Below are 21,741 nucleotides of genomic sequence, written 5' to 3' on the forward strand. Positions count from 1 at the left end.
TGCCTGCAACAAATGATAAAACTCAGCCATTGGTAGGACATTCAGGACCAGCACCCGTAACATGGTAACCCTAATGACATGTCATTTGTATCCTATATATTCCTAAGGTTCAAACGGGGTTCAATAGTCGTCATAACGTCATTGGATTTTCTTCATGACATGATATGGTGAATAACATAATAGCATTTAAATCAAATACATTAAAACACTATTTAAACATACGAACTTACCTCGATCACAAAAACGACAAAATAGGACCAACTAGTCTATTACTTTATCTTTCCTTCGATCTAGATCCGTACGAGACTTAACTTGATCTAAATAAGCAAATTCAATCCATTCAATATTCATTCTACTCAATTCAGTCAAAAATACATACTTTCACAAATTTACACTTTACCCATAATATTTTAACTTCTTTACAATTTAGTCTTTAAGCTCGTAAATTGAAATTCATGCAATTCCATCCACATACTAAGCCAGTAGAATTCTCTATAAACTCATAGCATAGCAACTCACACAAATCATTATTTCACAATTTCACTATGTATTTTACACATTTTATTGACACTTTCAACAAAATTCACTTTACAAAAGTTGTTTATTTAACAACAAAGATTCATTTTCTTCCATCAAACTTAAAAAATCACATAAAAACTTTTATGGCAAAACCCTAACCTTTTAACAATTTTGCAAATTAGTCCCTAGGCTAGATAGATTAAGCTACAATGATTTCGAAAACATAAAAATCATTAAAAATGAAACTGAAGTTCACTTACATGTAAGGGAGATATAATCGAAGCTTTAAAACCCTATCAATTGATTTCTACTCTTCAATAATCGGTGGAAGAACACAACAACAAAGATGATATGTTTGTTTTCTTTAATTTACATAACATATTTATCAATTTACTAACTTAACCTTATTAATTAACTTTAAAAACACTTCCTTTTATGTTCATATTTGTCCACCAACTTCATGAATGGTAAAATTACCATTTAAATCCAACCACTTTAAAGTTTCATAGCAAATTAGTTGTTTTAACTAATAGAACTCTACTTTTGCACATTTTTCAATTTAATCCTTTTCACCAAATTAAACATGCAAACGATAAAATTTCTTAACAAAATTTTTATACAACACTACTAACATACCATAGAAATTAAAATAATAATAAAATAAATATTTTCACATCAAACTTGTGGTCCCAAAACCACTATTCTGATTTCACTAAAAACGGGCTGTTACAAAATACATAAATGATTTTAATTAGAAACATGAACAACTGAGGCACAAAACATCTTAAACATGAATCAAATGAATTTTATCAAAATAATGCAATCATTCCAGCTAAAACAAGATTAAGTCATTATCATTAACGGAAGACCAATTGAATAATTTGTAAACCTATTTGAATGAATAAGAACATAAAATAAAGAAGAAAGAAGAAAGAACTCTTGATGATTTCAGCGATTCTCCAAAGATTGATCATGGTGGTCGGCCTAGAGAGTTTTTCTCAATGACAAAGAACTCTAGGCCGACCACGTATCAGTTACTTGATTTTTCTACTTCTAGACTCCAATTCTCATGACTACGTCTCCATGTAGAGCTCTCCTAAATTCTTTTCTTCTCCGGAACAACGAAAAAAGACAAAAAAAAATAAAAGAAAGAAATTTATAGACTGAATTAATGAGGATTTTTCTCCTCTTCCAAAATGTCCTCTTTCACCTATATACATAACTCCTATACACGGTTTTCCAAACCCTCCTAGCCAATTATCAAAATCATTATGTCTCCAACTAAGGAACCAGTCGATTCCACCCTAACCAAACCAGAATTAGAACTTAACTAGTTGTTTGTTGGTTTAAAATTTTTCCCTAATTACCTAGTAGAGCCCATCAACTTACCATATTTTCAATTAAGTCTCAAATTTCCTCCTAATTGGGTCTTTAAAGATATCCGGGTGTGACATGAATATAGTATAAAAGAGAGTGTGATATAATTGATATATGATATGTGACATGAATATAGTATGAACTATTTTATATGAAATTAGACATGTATAATTAATGATGAAATGAAACGAGACTATGATACATGAATGTTTGACGCCCATGTAAACTTAGTAGAAAGGCTAAGATACAGTTGGCATGTCAATGGGGTTATATGCGTATTTGTGTATGGGTTTGTTAATGATGTAGATATTATGATATATCATTTGGGATCTAACATTTGTTGTGAATCATCGAGTATTCATTGTCTCTCCATAGACCTTGGTGTGGTGGAGGGATGTATTTGTATATGCATATGTATTTGTTGCCTACGGGCTTCACACTCAAGTGCTTTGGTGTGGTGTAATTTATGCTCATATGATCTATCTTGGTGTGGTGTAGTTTACCCGCATGTGCAATCCATTTTTAGTAAGATTGGATTGGGCGAAATGTTAAATTGAATCTTGAAATCGAATAATGAAAAATAAACTTGTTATGCTATGACATAAAAGTTTGTAATTGTAACCGTTATAGTATAGCTAAGTAATTTAGTCAAAAGAAATGAAAATTAGATGATCTTACAAGAATTGGTATCATTTTATGATGCTTTGGTTGTAGTTATGATGGTTGTCACATTAATACATATGTTTCCTATGCTCATTATGTTTGTAATGTTATGTGCCTTATTTTGATATGATTCGATGCCTTCTGGCCATGCTCTATTGAGCCACTTATGGTCTTGAATGGGTCTTGTATACATATGTGAAATGTGATTAACAATACCCTGTGATAATCATGTGAACCGATTTATACTAGCCCGGAGGGCCGATTAGTAACATAACAAATCATTGGATTTGATACAGAAATGTGATGATGATATAAATAATGTATAAGTTTAAATAAGAATGAACTTGATTTTATAGTAGAAAATATGGCATGACATGTTTACATTGAATTGTTGATTGTAATGTAGCATGATTTGGTATAAAAGTATAAGCTTAGCTAAATGAGTTTATGCATCATTTTGGTCACTTGGTTTGAATGGTATATGAATTGGTTGAATTTAGAACTTGAATTGATTAGGTTCGTTTAACTAATGATATTGTTTCAATTACTTAAATCATAGATGTACCACTAAGCTTTACCACTCAGTGTACAGTTTATTTGTTCCGTTAAAATATATTAGTGGATCTCAAAGCCTAAAGAAGTGAAGTAACATTTGGATCACAAATTCTTGACTCCAAAATGTTTGTATCGTTCTTTATGTTTCAATAAATTACATGTACCTAGGTTTGAATTGTTTTAAGGTTATAAATGGTCAATTGAGTGTTTTTATTAGGGAATCTTAAATGGAAGTTGATATATGAATTACTATAACATGTATATATATGGTTTAAAGGTTTTAAAGAATGGAAATGTGTAATTGAATATCATTATAGGATGAAATGTTTTGCATGTTGGGTCATTAGACCATTATTTTGTATAGTTTGGCAGGTTGAATCATAGGATACAAAAATTGATGAAATCTGCCTTCAAAATCGCATCACCACCATAAAGATGTCGGGACACCAACCTTCAATGTTGTGATGTCCCCAGTTTGATGTCATGATAACAACCTATTGATTTAAATGATTCGACATTGCATACTAGAAGTCACAACACTAGGTTCATTGATCAAACTGAAGTGCCTTTATAGGTAAACTTAGTTGTTTCTCCACTTCCACATGGAACTCTTTGAATTTATCAAAGGTTTCACTTTTGTGGTACATTAGATACACATACCCATATTTGAAATAATCATCAATAAATGTTACGTAATAATCATAACCATCTCTTGCATTGACATTCATGGGGTCACATACATCACTGTGCACGAGTTCTAAAGGTTTCACGGCCCTCGTTCCTTTTGCATTAAAAGATCTCTAGTCATCTTACCTTTCAAGCAAGAGTCACATTGTGGAAGATCAATTTCTTTAAGTGGACTTAAAGTTCCATCTTTCACAAGTCTAGTGATTCTTTATTGGTTAACATGAACAATTCTCAAATGCCAATGGTACGGCTCATTAGAGTGAGAAGTTTTAAGTATTCTATTCGAAATTTCAGTTTCAAGTAGTGTGTGTGCATCTTTGGTTTGATAAAATAGATATTATTATTCATCCATCCATTACAGATAAAGAGTAAAATTTCTAAATATTGCAACACTATTGTTAAAAGGCACAGTCAAGTCGTCTTTAAATAAACCTCCAATAGAAATTAAGTTTCTTTTGAAAATTTGTACATAGAAAACATCTTTCAAAATAATCTTCCTAAAATTATCAAAATAAAGATGTACATCTCCCACTACTTTTGTCAACACACCTATCCCATTTTCGGTCTGTAACAATAAGCTCTTTAAAATATTTCTTTTCCTCGAACCCTTATAGAGAACACATACATGATTAGTGGCTACTGAATCAATAGCCCAATGGTTTTTTGAATCTTCTGCTAAGTATATTTCTATCATAAAGAGTTTCATACCTTTGCATTTAGTGGCTAGGTAATCCTTCCACTCTTTGCAGTAGACCTTGAAGTACCCTTTCTTGTTGTAGAAGAAACACTTAGACTTAGATACTTCTTTAGGATTCTTAGTTCTCTTCTTTCCACTTTAGGTGGCCAAGAGGACTTAGCCATGTTTCTTTTAGCATACTTTCCCTTCCCTTTAGAGTAAGAAGAAATCACTACGTTTGCTTCTACTTTTTGGACCAGATAACTGTCACTCAAAATTAACTCATAGCATTATATCTCCTTCATGTGGTGTATAAGCATCATATTCTTGTTCCCAAGATTATAAGTGGCCTTAAAGCCTACAAATCCATTGGATAAGCTTTTGAACACCATCTATATTTTTGTGTTCTATTTCAGATTGGCCTCATTATCCGTGGCCTCGACAAAGTATCCTATAAGAGTTATCATATGGTCTTTGAAAAAAATATTGAGTTTTTATTGGGCATTCATCAAACTAGTTATAATCGACGTCGAGCCAAGGAAACTTTGCCTTTCAACATGTCCTCTAGTTTGTCTAGAATCACTTTGGCAGTCTTACAACTCTATTGTTGCTTATAAAGGGTGTTTGTCATGCTTTCCAGCATATAGCAACGAGCTATTTAATCAGACTCCTCCCATCGTTTTCTAGCCTCAGCTTGAGTGGTTGGTGGACATTTATTATCAAGAACCATTTTGAGTCAGCTCAGGACAATTATGAGGTTCTTTTTTCATTCCTTATAGTTATTTTTGTTCAATTTGTTCTCAGTAAGTATGTTTAGTAAGAGAGTAGGGTCATTTTTCAAACTAAAAAATAATATATTCATTCACTAATATTTTTGTATTTAGCAAATATTAAGAAAATATTTTGCAACATATGATATGAATTAAGATGATGCATACTCCTTCATTAAACCTTGAAAACAATTGTAAGTTGTTGGAGCGATAATTACTACACTCATTGAATTAAGTCACCTTGAGGCAATCTTAATCAACTAGTGAGAACATGAATTTTCATCCAATTAATATGTGAACCTAATTATTAGGCATTCACATGTACTAATAATCGCCTCTCATTTGGCCATCATTCTAACTTAAGCATAGCTTATTGGGAAGTTACTTGACTAGTATGATATTGAGTGTATAACCATCAACTCAACATCTATCATTCAATACACCACGATTGAGTCATCTTGGGACAATCCCAATGAGTAACATGCATGACTAGTTGTCCAATAAACAATAAAAAGTTCTTGTTATATCGTATGATAACACCTACAACGTGGCTAGGCACCTATCATACGATTACATGATAATTCTTTTTTCTTTTAGGAAATCTCCTCAATAATATCCATATGGCATTGTCTACCTTGGGTAGGTCCATTTCATGCCATCATAAGAGATCATCACTAGAGGACTTAGGTATTATTTAGGGATCTTCTCATAGTCAATCTTTTAAAAACATGCAAGGTTTTTATATTTGGTTCTAGTCATGAATGATTAAAAAATGCATCACAAGTACATGTGACATTTTTTTCCTATACTCTATGGCATGCTTATCATACATATGCATGAACATACTTTGCAGTCAATTTAAATATCATCATGCTATCACAGAAAAGCATAAAATTAAGTGACTCTAACCAGCCAAAGTTTTCATGATTTCATCCTAGAAAATAATAAATAAAAATTACAATTATTACCCGAAAGCATACTTCGGGTCTTTTGGGTGAAGGCCAAATTATCTAAATTGGTTTGCTATCAAACTATTGTTGGCATCACAGAATTTCACTTTCACCATAGTTGACGTTACTGTCACCATCGTTGAGCTGCTGTCGTTACCAATCACTGTCAAGAACGATTGGGCGACCTTTGACCACCATCATTGGCCACTGTCAACCACCATTGTCGAACCATTGGCAGCCTTTTCCACTAGACCACCGTCGACATCAAGGTGCAATGTCGCGACATCCCCCTTGGAGTTTCAAAATTTTGTTATTGCCACCAATGTTGCGATATTTTTGGGCCAATGTCACAACATCGGCTCTATTTTTGCAAAAATCATGTTTTGGGGGATGTCGTGACATCACCATCTCATTGTTACATGCTCCACTCAAATCAAAGTTACCTAAGAATTCATCAAATTTTAACTCCTAACTTAATCTACCCTACTCCTACATAAAAATCAATCCAAAGTTCAAAAATAATCTGAGTATTAAAATTATACATCTTATACAAATTAATGAAGTTCAACGGAATAAAATTTAAGTTTTACTGCTGGTGTTATCCAACAGGCTTCTTCACTTCTCCATTGACTTTCGACTTCAAGCTCGGCCATCCTGATCGTTCTAGGTACCTCCCTTCCAGACTGGATCCTTCCACTTATCCTTTCCTCGAGCACAAATCTGCTTCCCTACATGCACAGAGTACTGAAAATACCTTCGACCAAGGTTGTTAATGGAACAAAGAGATATATCATTACAAGTTCACACTAAACACCTAGTGTTTCCAACATTGGTTAAGGACTGACAGCACTTAAACACTTCCACCTTTCCATCGATTTTCATAGTTAGTTCATTTTTTTCTAAATCGATGGTAGATTTGGATATGGCTAAGAATGGTCTTCCCAACAGAATGGGAATTTTCATATCCTCCTCAAAGTCAAGAACTACAAAATCAATAGGAAATATAAATTGTCTAACATTGACTAATACATGTTCTAATACACCTTTAGGGTGTACGAATCACCTATTAGCCAACTATAGTGTGATTAAGGTGTTCTTTATCTCCCCTAAACCCAATTTCTGATATATAGACAGGGGCATCATATTTATGTTGGCTCTTGAGTCACAGAGGGCCTTCCCAAAATTAAATTCCCTTATTTCTAAAGGAATGGCAAAGCTTTCCGGATCTTTAATTTTAGGGGTATCTTTTTAGTTATAATCACACTACATTCAGAATTTATATTAATTTTCTTCCCTTTCTTAATTTTCTTACATTTAGTCATGATTTCCTTTAAAAATTTTACATACTTTAGATAGGATTTTTATAATTTTTATTATTATAATGAATTAACTGCAAAAAAAAAATCAGTTGTTTGTTTTGTGTAGAAACCCCATATGATGAGGCATTACATTATGGAGCTAAAACGTACAAAAGAAGAATGACTCGACATACCTCGAGGCACTTTCACAACAAAAATGGATAGTTTCTTTCTCTTATCTTTATGGGAAGTAGATTAGGGACAATGTGTCATCTAAAGTCTAGGGGTGACATAGAAATTTTAAATTTATTTGTTGTCATTTTAGTTCTTTTCAGTATATTTTTTTTATTAAATTTCAATATTTTATATGTGTGATTTGTGCTTGAGCTTGTAGAAATACAAGTGATTGGTTAGGAGCATGTAAATAGAACTGATTGTATAGACTATACAAGTGATTGTATATGAGCTTGTAGAGATACAATTTTAAATTTGGCATGATAGTAATAGATTCTAAATTGTTTAATTTTTGGACTAGTAAGTTCAGTATATTACACTATGAATAGGAAAAGGTAACTGAGTATACCACATGATGAAAGAATACATAGGGAAACATGCATGTTTGGTTGAATGATAGGTAGTTAGAATTTCATAACTTAGGTAACTAAGGGTCCGTTTGTTTACATGTAGAAGATTTTACAGAAAATGTTTTCTACATTTTCCTGTGTTTTTTCATAGAAAATAGCTTGGTCAATGGAAAATGACTTTCAAATCAACGTAAAATAAGCTCATTTTGCTATAAAATGAGTTACCCTTTTGAAAGCGTAAATCATTTTCCAGATAAGAGCTCCTCTATAGGTAATTTTATTTTTATATAAAAAATAACTTAAATCAAGCTTAAAATTAAAATTATTATATTGATAATAATTTTTATTTTTATTTTTTTAAAAAAATTAAAATTATTAAAATATTCTTTTTTTAATATTATTAAACATACATATTTAATTATTTATATTTAGTCATAGAATAAATTATTAATATAATTTATTATTGTAATAAATTATTTAACATTTCAGTTTTATTTTAATAATAAATTTTAAAAATGATCATTTTAAATAATATTCTTCACATATTATTGAAAATATTCAATATTAATATTTTAATAATAAATATTTATTACAATTATAAATATATTAATAATAAATATTTTGTAGTATAAAGGTTAAAATAAGCCGTAAGTCTATATACTCTTCATAAATTTACAACTTAGTCTTTGTATTTTTATTTTCAAGAATTTAATCCCTCTACTTTTCAGATCTGAAAATCAAGTCCAATTATTGATATTGTTAAATTTTTTTTTCAATTTTGTTGATGTCACATTTTTAAATAAAAAATACTCACTTGGTAGTGATGTAACTAAAAAATGGCGTTGTAATGAATCTGAATTTAACAAAATATTTTTAATATATGCAAAAACAATGTAAAATATAAATTTATAGATATAAAATAAACTCAATTAAACAATAAAAAGATAAGAAAATCTCAAATGTATGCTTGTTTCATTGAAAATAGCTTTTATGAAATATTTTTAAGAAATCTGTCAAACAACAGAAAATATTTTATACAGATTCATCCAAACACTAAAAAATGTTAGATTTTTCAAGAAAGTAGTTTATTTTTCAAAAATCATTTTCAGAAGGTCATTTTCAATAAAACAAACAGACCCTAAATCCATGAATATTGAAGTGCCTAGGGATAACCTAAGGCATTGTTTGGTTTAAACTAAAGCAAAAAAGCCAACCATATACATGTATACCCTAGTATCTATAATTGTGCCTAATCCACTTTCTTAATGAACCTTTAAAGGAAACCATAAGCCTAAAGAAAATTTATTTACCCTTCTTTTTAGTCCTTGAATGAATGCACGAATTTAGATGTCAGACCATAGATATTGAGGGATAGGTAGATACATTAAGGAGGTTTTTAAAATAAAAATCAGAGTGAAAAAATAAGAAACGATATGATATAGTAAGTATAGGATTCTTGCAAGCAAAAGTGCCTAAATGAAAAATAGTGAGAGAACAAAAGCATTGTCGTGAGGGTTAAAGCCAAGCAAGAGACATAAAAGCATAAAATGGGTTAAAAGCAGAGTGAGTGAAAATAAGCGAAATAAAGTGATTAAATCAAAATCACAAAAATGTAGGAAATTTTCATTCATGTAGCACAAAAATCTCCCTAAGCTGATTGTACTTGCCAATATCATATTGTGTCTTACATAAGGAGAGAAAAAGAAATGTGAGAGAAAGAGATAAAAGGAGGTGAACTTCAAGTTATGTCAAGGGATATATGGGGTACAATATGATGTGTCAAACTATTTTCGTGCTTGAATCATTTTGTAGTGTCTTATTCTTAACATCCGAACCAACCTTAAGCCTTAAAATGTTATAAGTCAAAAAGCACTATGTGACTTAGGTAACTTTATTCATAGATGGATAATTATATTCTATTTTAGAAAATGGTTATGCCCTCAAATGTAATAAAAAGAATATATATCAAAAACTTTCTATAAGTTATTAAATATTAAAAACTTTCTAGTAACAAATTTTATAAAAAAATTAATTTAAAAATTAAAATTTATTAATTTTAAAATAAATTAATAAAATAAAATATGCTTCCTTAAATTTAAAATGCATTTACATCATTTACTTGTAGTTAATTTAAAGTTCATATTTATATAAAGATTACCAGACAAAGACACTTGGATTATTCATTATTATTATTAAATATGGTTAAAATTTGAAGGTCACGTTTTAATCCAAACTAACACAAATGACTATGTGGTTGCTAACATACATAGATCCAACCAACAACAAACAAAATAAAAATGAAATGCAAAGTTGTCCTGATCAAATTCGTGACCGAAGGCACCAGGGGTCAGCTGAAACGTTGTTGAATGTATGTCTTTGTTATTGGGTTTAGAATTACACATCTTGGCTGTATGCTTTTATACTTGAGCGGCATCTGCCTTGGGAAATTGCTGAGAAAGCTGCCTCTCCTCGGCGTGCTGTTCAAGGTATTCTTTGCTGTTCATTTCTGTTAGTCTGCATAATTGTATTTCAGAGTCAGATTTTCTTAAAAGAAATCAATGTCATCCTGGATATGCCTAATTACCCAACACCAAACATTCCAAATTGTCGGACATAGGTATGAAGTTATAATCTTCCAAATATATATATAGAAAGAAGTTAACCATGCCTGCATCTAATACTCACTTCCGAATCTGGATAACAAAGAATTTGAGCAACAGACATGAAGTACTAAACAGAAGTAAAAGCTTTAAACCTCAGAGTCAGCAGGGTACGCTCATATCAACTGGTGTTTGATTGCAGTAAAAACTAACGAAAAACTAGTACAAGTAAAAAAGTTCAGAAACATAAATAAGACACGGTTTATATGTGAAGAAGGTTAGCATTTTTACCTACTAATGGTGCGGTCCTTTGCAAATCCCAATTCATTATCCACACAAAGGTTTGAATCATCATTTCTTCTTGACCTCGAGGAGGTTCTGGGAGCCATATACTGGGCATCTGAAACGGTTACGATATTTTCAAATAGTTCTAGTGGGGCACCCTCAGCAGCACACAACAATCTGGCCTTGTTCTCATACATTACCTGACACAGGATGGGCAAATGAGAAATAACATTTGCTTTTCTTTTTCTTTTTCTTTTTTATAACATTGAAGAATCAAAGTCAAGATACGGATCTATCATATATTTTCATTCATCCCAATAGGACTGCTAGGTAGCAATTCATTCACCGTAAACAGAATCATTCCAGTACTCACAATACTGCTCTGCATGCATTTACTGTATCTCATATAGAACCAAACCAATATCTATCTAGAGACAATAAAGAAAGAAATGAGATAAAACACTTCTCTGTAACTATGAAAGACTAGTCTTATGAGATCCAAAAACAGTCAAACCTATATAAGAAGCAATGGAGCATACATCAACTAAAGTGACAAACCGATATGCTGCTGTCCTGTTGTGGAGCCCGAATTTTGGAACACCTTCCAGCGCTAGGGTGTGAAAGTTCTCTGCAAGAAGAAGGTAATATGAGAAATATAATTGGAACATATCCAAGAAAAAAGAAAAATTAACCAAAAGGAGATGCCTAACGCATCTTCCATCAAAAGAACTAAATCCACAGGCTGCTCCGCACCAAGGAAGCCTCCCTTTGACAAAATGAGTGAGTCAAATACATCAAGGAGACCAAATTTTGTAAAAATGAATATGGTTTCTTCGGTTCATGCTGGAGGAACACGGTTAACGTAATAAATCAGACATTTTCATGCAGTTATTGGTAATGAATGCCAGTTTACCGTAGGAATAACTATAAATTATTTTTCTAATCTGAAGTACCAAAATTATTCAAGACATCCTTATCCTAATCAGTTGAGACTCAGAACAATAAAAGCAGTCTAGACGTCAACATTGCTTGAGTATCACTTACTGAACAATCCAAAGTAGTCTGCAGCCCCAAGAGGTCTGTCACAAAGTTCCTCAAACGAGAAATAAGCACATCCATTAGCACCAAGAGGAACCTGGTCAAAAGAAACAAAAAGGAAACATTATCAATCAATCAAGACATGTACCCTACATTCAATAGAATTTAGTACAATAGCACATACCTGCAACGTCCTACCCATAACTACTTCAACCACTTGTGGACTAGCAACATGTTCACCAATCAACTGCTGAAAGGTCGTTTTTAGTAGGCTGGACAAATCTTTGCCAATGAAGTAGAAACCTTCTTCTGCCTGAGTATCAGAATCAGAATATGATAATTTCAGGCTAGATTGGCAGAAATGAAATTTCAGTCAATCTACACAAGAATGATTTATATCATACCGAGGTCAGTTTCCGGTAGTCTACTGCTGAACCAATTTCATGAACAACACATCTTTCCTACAGAAACATATGCTCCGGATATTTTAGCAACTTTTGAACAGGTCATTGAACTTCACTTACCACCCACCAAATGATCAAATACCCAATTTACTACATTAAGAAGATGTCTGCACCCATACCTTCAAAGTGGCAATGAAGGGTAGAAAAAGATCCCTCTGCAATCCACCTTCATAAAGATTATCTGGAGCACGATTTGAAGTTGCAACAAGTATCTACACTTCCTCCCATCAGAGTCCAAGCAATTAAGTTTAATGTTAATCTAAATAGAAAATGAGTGCCAACACAAAATAATTACAATTACAACAAGATATGTTTACTTACAACTCCATTGCTAAATAAATGTCCGAAGAGACGATTCAATATTAATGCATCAGCTACATCAGTCACCTACAAAAGACCACAAATGTGCAAATCAAAATTTGACTGCAGAAATATGAAGAAACTGATTTGAATGTTAATCAGAATAATAAATGATAATTCAATAACTTTTTCCCTTGTTTGAGAAAAATTAATAGAACTACAAACGTTGTACCATAAATTCATCTAGACACAGTAAAATCGCATCATCAGATATCTCTCCTGCCACAACTTCAAGTGGATCTGCCACACCCCTGTGCCTCTGCAATAGTTAGTCATTGTTATAACTCACCAAAGCATCAGAAGATCGTTTTGTCAAAAAATTCCAACTAATTGTGAAATCTTGAAAATGGGAAAATCTTATGTCTGATCAAGTACATAGTACATACACACATACACATTAGGATATTGGTGCATAAATAAATACACATAAACAGGTTGCAACCTGGCAAATATGCACATTCAGGTAATTGTCACTGACACTATCAATAACTTTAAGGTTGAAATATCATCAGATGCCAATTTATACTTAACAATAATGAGCAAAACAGAAGTTGAATTGAAACAGCTCGATCACTATATTCATTTCTAAGTCTTGTCTGCAATACAAGGTGTTTCTTACTTAATCACTAACTTCTTCAACTAGGAGAAACATACAATCATACATATTCTCACCTGCAAGCGGCTGTGGACATCCAACATAAAGTCGTGAAAATGGATCCTTTTCTTCCTCCAATTGCAGGGCCTGAAACAATGGAAATGGAACGTATGATAGGGATCAGCAAGTATGAGCAGTTGGGACGGCTAGCAATGATGAGTCAGATATCACAGGTTTACACATCAGAAACCATATATTATGTGGACATATACCCATATTTTGAGTTGAATAAGATTTTATCTCCGTTATTGTAACTAACAGCATGATATATGATAAATTACCAAAATAAACATGCTAATGAAACTTACAATTGATCAAAGAAGAGGTCCATCAACATAGTTTTCCCAGTGCCTACTCCTCCGTAAAGATATAGTCCCTTGACAGGGGAGTATGAAGACTGTAGCATTAAACGAGACCAAAACCACCTACTCCTGAAGAAAAACTAAATATTGACGAATGAAATAAAACAAGAAGAATGCAGTAAAACTAAATTGTGTTTAATATGAACAGCATGAATACAGGCTATCCATAAATAAACAAAATGGGAAAACAGGGGACTAACATGAGGGCAATAAAGCAGAACATTACCTAACAGGTTTCTCAGGAACCGCATAGCGATCCAACCGACAGGCTGCAGCTGACTCAACAATCTCATCATAAAGTCTTTGAAGTTCTCTTAAAGTGCCTACCTGCAAAAATCACTATTACAATAATGTCACAATGCTACCTGACCACCACACCTCAAAACTGCCTAGCACAATACCAGCAGAACACATGATTTCCATATATTACAAACCAATTAATAACTACAAACACATGATCTCCATATGTTACAAGCCATGTCACACGAAATTCCTATTAAGTATTGAGCAGGTGAGCAAAGTTACATCCAAATAGGGCATTGCTTTTGATTGATAATCGGTCGGTTCAAACAAACAACAACTCGAATATCAAGAATAAGACCCTTATAATTTTATTTACTTAACAATTTATCCTCAAAAACAAAACAAATAAAAAAAAGCAAGCCTAAAGAGAAATTCATACCTGGCAGGCATCACCGTCAAAGAGTTCACCAGCTGCAATTCTTCGTTCATACTCCACAAGGGGGCCTCCTCTGTTCACCTCTGCATATAATAATAATAATGAAAAAATAAAATAAAACAACAATTTAGCATCAGGTGTATTTCCTAAGCAAATTTACTACTTAAACAGAAAAGAATGGAAAGGGAATAGAACCTGTGATGTCAACTTTACTTGAAGCATCCGTTGAGAAAGGTGTTGATATAAAAAATGCGGGGAATAAAAATCTATCGATTTCGGCATTATCAGGAAGTCTATAAACAGAAGTAGAATTGATTTCAATCAAATGGCTTGGTTTCCTTACAAAGGCACTCGAATAACTTTTCATCGGCTGTGGAAAAGCTGATCTTATGTTGCGAACTGATCGAACGGCCGCTCTCATTTTCAATTAACAACAGAATTCCAGTAAAAAGTTTATTCTCCAACTAGATAAGAGCTTGAAGTACTTAAACTCCTTCAAATATACAGTTTCCTGGAAGAAGAGAAAAAAAGAAGTTAGTCTGCAGATTTATGAAACCCAATAAATTCTGGAATTAAATTTTAAATATAAAAATAAAACCCACTTGTCTGCGCAGCCTAAAATTTCATCATTAATCAACTTTTGCTCTTTTTTGGAGAGAATAAGAATATATATATATAGGATTAAACAGGAATTTTATCTAAACAATGAATAATTGTTCGGCGTGAATTAAAAGGTTGAATATTGACAAATCACAAAAATTACAGAAAAAGACAGGAAGTGCTAAAGCAGTCAAGCCTCTTATTTCTTCTATGATATTAGTATACATTGAAATCTAAACGGCGTTCGATCCTAATGCTTCAAATTTCCAGTTTAGAAACAAAATTAAGAAAAGAATTTATGAGGGAAAAAAAGAGAGCATGGATTATTCGGACGTCAAATGAGAAAATAAAAGTAAAATAACTCACCTGATCAATCAGTAGGCTCTATTAAATTGTAGGACATATAAAATATATGAGATTCCCAAGAAGAAAAACAAGGAAAGAAAAAAAATTAACTTAAAAAAAAAGAAGAAGAAGAAGAAGATTGATGCGTTGAAATTGTTTTTGGGTTGTGGGAACGATAAGCGACCCAAAGTTTCAGGCAAGTCCCTCCCAAGAAACAGGGAGAAAAGAAAGAAAAGAAAAGAAAGGGGGGTGTTGGAGGAGGTGAGAGGAGACCGAGAACGCCAACTTGGTTTGGTTTACACGTAGGCTTGGGCTGTCGTTGCAAAGGCACCAAGTCCTATATTTCTATTTTTTCTATTTAAATATACCTAATAAAAAAAATCAAATGGAGGCTTTGCCTTACTTGGTAAAAGTAAGGTTTTTGTTTCTTGGATTTTTCAGTTCAAGACTTAGGGTTAGTTATCCATTGCCGTTACGGTTAAAATGTGCGATAAGAAAAATTTCGTGAAAAATATATAGTTTGTTCTTTTTTAGTCTTTTTTATTGCGAGTAAATTTTCTAAAAATATCATACATCAATTCTTCTGTAAATAAAATTTACAAAACAGATCTTTATATAATCTCTAAGTTTTATTTGCTTTATTTTTTTAAGCAATGTGATATATGAGTCTATATAAACTTATGATCTATTTGTAATTTGTTCCTTTTTAACTAACAACCTAAACTTGAAGGCTAAACTTAATTCTTAAAAATTAAAGACAACTTTATACAATATTAAACTCTAACTAAATATATTTTGTTATCTTTACATGCTATCCTCTTGTCTGAGATTGTTCAAATTATAATTTGAGAAGGTTGGTCATTAGACAACTAATTATTATCTTTAAATTGTTTTTTGGGTGATTTGGGTAAATAATTCATGTTATTTATTTTATAATTTTCTTTCATTTTTTTATCATGAAAATTTTATACATTTATTTGTGTTATTTTTTGTTTTATAATCTTGTATTAATTATATTTAAAAATATTATTTACACTTGCAAATTTTTTATCTTTTCCTACAAATAAGAAAAAAATATTCTCATAATAAAATATTTTTGTAAATATGTAAAGTTATTTAAGTAACTTTCTTGATTGATTTAGTCTCAATTCGACACTAAATTTACATTTTTATTTTATTTTATTTTCATAGGAAGAGAGGTAGAATTGTTTCATGTTTGAATTTAAAATTACATGTTAATAGAAAACTAAAATAATACAAATTATTTGTCACCAATTATTTATTGACTAATGTACTTTTTACTTTTAGAATTATAGAGAAATGTAAAAATAAACATATCGAGTTAATACAACAATATCTATATTTAGCATATTCAAAAATAAAAACTAAATATGTGCCACTATATTATCTCTATTTATTTTTACACTTTAATATCTATACATAAAATATTATGTGTTACTATATCAGTAAGTTTTTCTTTTTTTTTATTGGACTTTTTTTACAACGATAATATTTGTATAAGAGTTTATACTATTTTATTTTGTTAGAGTTTAATGTTGTACAAAGTTTTATCTTTTTAAAAATTAAGTGTAGCCTTTAATCTTATATTGTTAGTTAAAAGAGTAAGCAATCTCACATTATCTAGGAACAAACTGCAAATGGATTATGAGTTTATATAAACTCATATCCCACATCGCTTAAGAAAATAAGGAAAATGAGTGTTGGGGCCTATATAAAGATCTGTTTTGTAAGTTTTATTTTCACTAGATATGACACCAAAAGAATTAAAAAATAAAAAAGATATTTGAGGCAAAAAGCGCTTCCAACTGGAAGGGTTTTTCTGTCAGTACACAACGTTTTCTTGTAAATTCGTTGAAAAAGCTTCCAGCAATTTTTGTTATTTCGGCTTGGTCTCATAATTTTTAGAAAATACAACCTAATTTAGTAATTTTTTTAAAAACGACATTTTTGGAAAATTTACTCCTTTATTGCTGTCAAAAATTGTGGCTTAAGATTAAAATATCTTTTTTGAACATGATAATGGAAAGTTAAAAATTAATTAAGTTATATAATATTTAATATTACGGTACATGAAGTGTAAACTTTAAATATCTTTTAAGTAATTAATATAAATTATTTGTAAAATTAATGACACGTAAAATATTTTAAAAACTTAAATATAATAATAAAATATATTTAAATAATTTAATATAATGGTACATAAAATATTTAAATAATTTAACACAATGATACATAAAATATAAAGTAATCTAGTTTTTTATATACCTTTAGATAGTTAATATAAATAAGGATATTTTGATCATTTGTACTTCAAAACACAAAAGTCAAAAGCACCTAAATATTGAATTTTACCTTTGAGTGGAAAAGCATTTTTCCACCACAAAATTAACCCTAAAAGCTAGGTGTTTTTCATTGCTTCTACTGTGGAATAGACCTGTCCATGGGCCGGGCCGGGCCGGGTTCGGGTTGAGTTCGAAAAAATTTTCGGCCTGCCTCCTAGGCCCGGGCCCTGCCTGGCCCGAAATATGGGCCTAAAATTTTGCCCAGGCCTGGCCCGAGAAAAATATCATAAGCCCGAGCCCGGCCTGGTCTATTTTTTAATAAACATTAAAAAATTATTTTAAAAAAAAAGTATTTTAAAAGTATTTTAAAATTAAAAAATAAAAATAAAAAATATATATTTATTATATTCGGGCCGGGCCGGGCCCGGGCCAAAAAAGTGGTGCCCGAGGCCCGGCCTGTTTTTTAAACGGGCCTCGTTTTTTTACCCAAGCCCATATTTCGGGCCTATATTTTTACCCGAACCCTCTCATATTTCGGGCGGGCCGTCGGGCCGGGCCGAGCCGCCCGGCCCATGGACAGGTGTACTGTGGAAAAATACTTTTGGAACCCTAAATGCATTGAAGAACGAGACCTTATTATGCTTACTTATATGTTTAAGTCTCTGAGTCTTACCATATGTATGTTTAAATTATTCTAATTCTCAATCGGTTTATGCTGTAATAAATTAATTATACTTTATAATTACTTTGACATGTATTTATATTTGCACTTTAATTTTATTATACTTGTAAACTTTCAAAACGGCCAAATTAATGTTACAAAAATAAAATGTAATGTGGTATTTTGAGTTTCTTTTTTACTTTTTTTTTAATAATTCTGATGCATGCACGAATAAGGTAAAATTTATGAAATTAAATTCACCAAAGCTGTCAATTTCAAGTTAAAAATTCAAATGACTTAAGACGTATTTTTGGATGGGATCCAAATATTTTTAGGTTGAGATGTCTTTTGACCGAAAGATCTATCTATTAGCTCTGAAATGCACTTTGAATCACCTTATTTCAAGTTACAAGAAATTACAAATTTTGGGCTTTAATTCGAGTTTAAATCATATTGAGTTTGATTTGAAGGTTTAATTTTGATTAAATATGATCCCAATATTGTATTTATTAAGTTTTATAGTTCTGGTATTTATTTATTCTGAATTTTAAGATATTTTTAAGTATTTTAAGTTGTTTAAAAGTTTTATATTTCTTAGTTAAAAAGAAAATTTAGTTCAACTAGAACTTCTAATTATTCGGGCTAATTAGAGTTTCATTATACTTAAAAGTTTTATTTTTTATGTAATTAGCTAGCCTATATAAAGGCATTTTCTGTTGGAAAAAATCCAGTTTGAAAACGGTTTTCTTACATAGCTGAAAAAAATTGAAAATCAAGCCAATTTATGATATTTATAGCAATAAACTCTTCTCGAAAAGTACATGTGCTTTGTGCGAAATAAATTTTTGACATTCTCAACTTTCAACCAAACGACCTTCTCCATTATTCTTGTACTACGAATCACTTCGAGTGTAAACTCGAACAATTACGAATAAAAAACAGAACCAAAATTAATTTTCTTACTTTCAGTAAGAAAGTAAATCTCTCTCTTATATAGAAACTGGTATAATTGGTATTCTCAGAAAATATAATTTATTTAGAAAATAGAATTTATACTTGGAAAATAAATTCTCATTATTTTCGGGCAAAATAACAATATCTCAAACTTGTATGTTTTTAGCCCTACCAGTGTCATCTATTTATAGAGAGAGATCGAAAAACTCTAGTTAAATTAGTAGAATACAAATAATATTTATTTAATAGGGAAGTAATCTCCTAGTTGAATTAGGAGAGAGGGGCAGCTAACCCTAGTTAAATACATTAGGGTTTTCGCATCTCCTACATATTATGAGGGGGTTTGGGCCTCTCTTGTATCAGGTCCAATTATACATTCTTCCTAGACTTTTAATCCAACACTTTATAATTTAATTCAACCTGATACATATTTTTCTATTTCCTAAAATAAATATTATTAAATTATTTTTAACTAATTAACTAATTTTCTAATTAAATAATTTTCTCATCTCAATTCTAATTTCGTTAAAGTCATGGCAACTTTATCGTAAAAAAATCTATGAGAAAATATATTTAATTTCTACATTCAATGGATTCACAATGACAATTTTATTTTATTTTATTTTTGAATTTCAATTATTTACTTAAATAATAATTCGAAAAAATTAATTCTCAAGTCATTTCCATACTTATTGAGAAATTGTATTCATTTCTGAATGTAACCTAATTCTCTAAATTTATCATTTATCAATTTTTGTTCATTTGATTTTAAATGCAATTCATTTCTAGTTTCAACGAGCTAGCGAAGGGACCGATTGGACATATGTGATTACAGAAAACAAGGGATTATATTCTTATGTATTCTGGAGAAGATCTTCCTCCTGTCAGATATACCGATTCTGGCTTCCAAATGTGTCGAGATTTAAGGAAATCGATATTAGGTTGTGCCTTTGTCCTAGGTAGTGGGTCCATAGTGTGGAGAAGTGCCAAGCAGAGTTGTATTGCTGACTCCACTATAGAGGTCGAATATGTGGTTGCTTCTAAGTCTACAAAAGAAGCAATATGGCTTCGAAAGTTCCTTACGGATCTTGAAGTCATTATCAGTATGGAAAAAGCTATCACACTATATTGTGATAACAGTGCGGTAATAGCTAACACCAAGGAAACTAGAAACCACAAGAGAACGAAATATTTTGATAGAAACTATATGTAACGACCCGTTTTTAATGAAATCAGAACAGTGATTTTGGGACCACAAATATGATGTCGTAAAATTTATTTTAATATTATTTTAGTATCTATAGCATGATAATATGATAGTATAAAAAATTTCATTAAGAAATTTTACCGTTTGTATGCTTAATTTGTGAAAAAGGACTAAATCGCATAAAATGTAAAAGTTGTGTTCTATTAGTTAAAGGTGTTAAATAGCTATAGAAATTTAAATTGGAGGTCATTATATAGTAATTAGACCATTAAAAGTGATAGTGGATGAGCATGGCTTGGCAATTTTGTTATTTTTAAAGTTATGTAAGGTTAAAATGGTAAATAGGAAATAAATGCATAAATTAAATAAAACAAAATATCACCCATTTGTTTCATATTATCCACCAAAAAACACAAGGAAAATAGGGTTTTTGAAGCTTAAAATTTCAGCCACTTAATTCCCTTGCATGTAAGTTATTCTTTGTCCCGTTTTTGTTGATTTTTATGTTTTCGGGATCGTTGTAGCTTAATCTAGCTAAAGAGAGGATTAAATTGCAATATGATTAAAAGTTTAGGGTTTTTCCATGTGAGCATGTTAGTTTTTTTTATGTTTAATGGAAGAAAATAAATTTTTGTTGTTAGTTAAACAACTTTTGTAAAGAGATTTTAATGAAATGGTCAATTAGGGGATAAATGGAAAAATGTAAAATTTGTGTGGTAAATATGTGAAATTATGAAATGTTTGGGTTGCTATGAGCATATATGGAAATTAGCTAGGCTTGGGTATGGATGAAATTGCATAAATTTCATTTTACGAGCCTAAGGACTAATTTGTAATTGTAAAGAAGTCAAAAGTATAAGGGCAAAAATAGTAATTATTCCATTACATGAATTTTGGATTAAATTGAATAAGAATAAAGATTAAATTTGTTAAATTTGATTATATAGATCAAGAAAATCCACGTTTGGAATTAAATCGAGGGAAAGAAAAAGTAGTGGATTGATCAGTCGACTTACTTCGTACTAATTTGAGGTAAGTTCGTGTATTTACATTGTGTATTTATATACTTTAATTGAAATATATGTATTTGTATTAAGTAATTACGATGTATAATTATTGAACGCATAACCGGTATAGTACGAAGAATAC

The 21,741-nt window shown here is 30.9% G+C and overlaps 1 protein-coding gene across 2 annotated transcripts; it reads right to left on the minus strand.

The window, feature by feature from the left end:
• Positions 1-10,250: 10,250 nt before the first annotated feature.
• Positions 10,251-15,800, minus strand: LOC121220078 (AFG1-like ATPase). 2 transcript variants are annotated; one of them, XM_041099246.1, is made up of 15 exons: positions 15,489-15,800; positions 14,718-15,033; positions 14,526-14,605; positions 14,070-14,170; positions 13,790-13,912; positions 13,499-13,568; positions 12,999-13,085; positions 12,788-12,853; positions 12,586-12,678; positions 12,407-12,463; positions 12,187-12,315; positions 12,009-12,099; positions 11,504-11,592; positions 10,971-11,164; positions 10,251-10,593 (listed from the first exon to the last, which is right to left on the minus strand). In XM_041099246.1, exons 2-15 carry the CDS (start codon positions 14,941-14,943, stop codon positions 10,497-10,499), a joined length of 1,503 nt encoding a protein of 500 aa, XP_040955180.1. In that variant the 5' UTR covers positions 14,944-15,033; positions 15,489-15,800; the 3' UTR covers positions 10,251-10,496. The 2 variants fall into 2 exon arrangements, with proteins under 2 accessions (XP_040955180.1, XP_040955181.1); XM_041099247.1 differs by having other exon boundaries at positions 13,790-13,906; positions 15,489-15,794.
• Positions 15,801-21,741: the final 5,941 nt, after the last annotated feature.

This window comes from Gossypium hirsutum, chromosome D08 (assembly GCF_007990345.1).
Source record: "Gossypium hirsutum isolate 1008001.06 chromosome D08, Gossypium_hirsutum_v2.1, whole genome shotgun sequence".
NCBI lineage: Eukaryota > Viridiplantae > Streptophyta > Magnoliopsida > Malvales > Malvaceae > Gossypium > Gossypium hirsutum.

Bases quoted from the DNA above. Each gene is read 5' to 3' on its own strand.
- LOC121220078 (XM_041099246.1), bottom strand. From the start codon at position 14,943: ATGAGAGCGGCCGTTCGATCAGTTCGCAACATAAGATCAGCTTTTCCA. The intron at 14,171-14,525 runs GTATGAATTTCT...TGATTTTTGCAG, and splicing joins TTGACGGTGATGCCTGCCAG to GTAGGCACTTTAAGAGAACT. The intron at 11,165-11,503 runs GTATGCTCCATT...ATCCTGTGTCAG, and splicing joins GGTTTGTCACTTTAGTTGAT to GTAATGTATGAGAACAAGGC.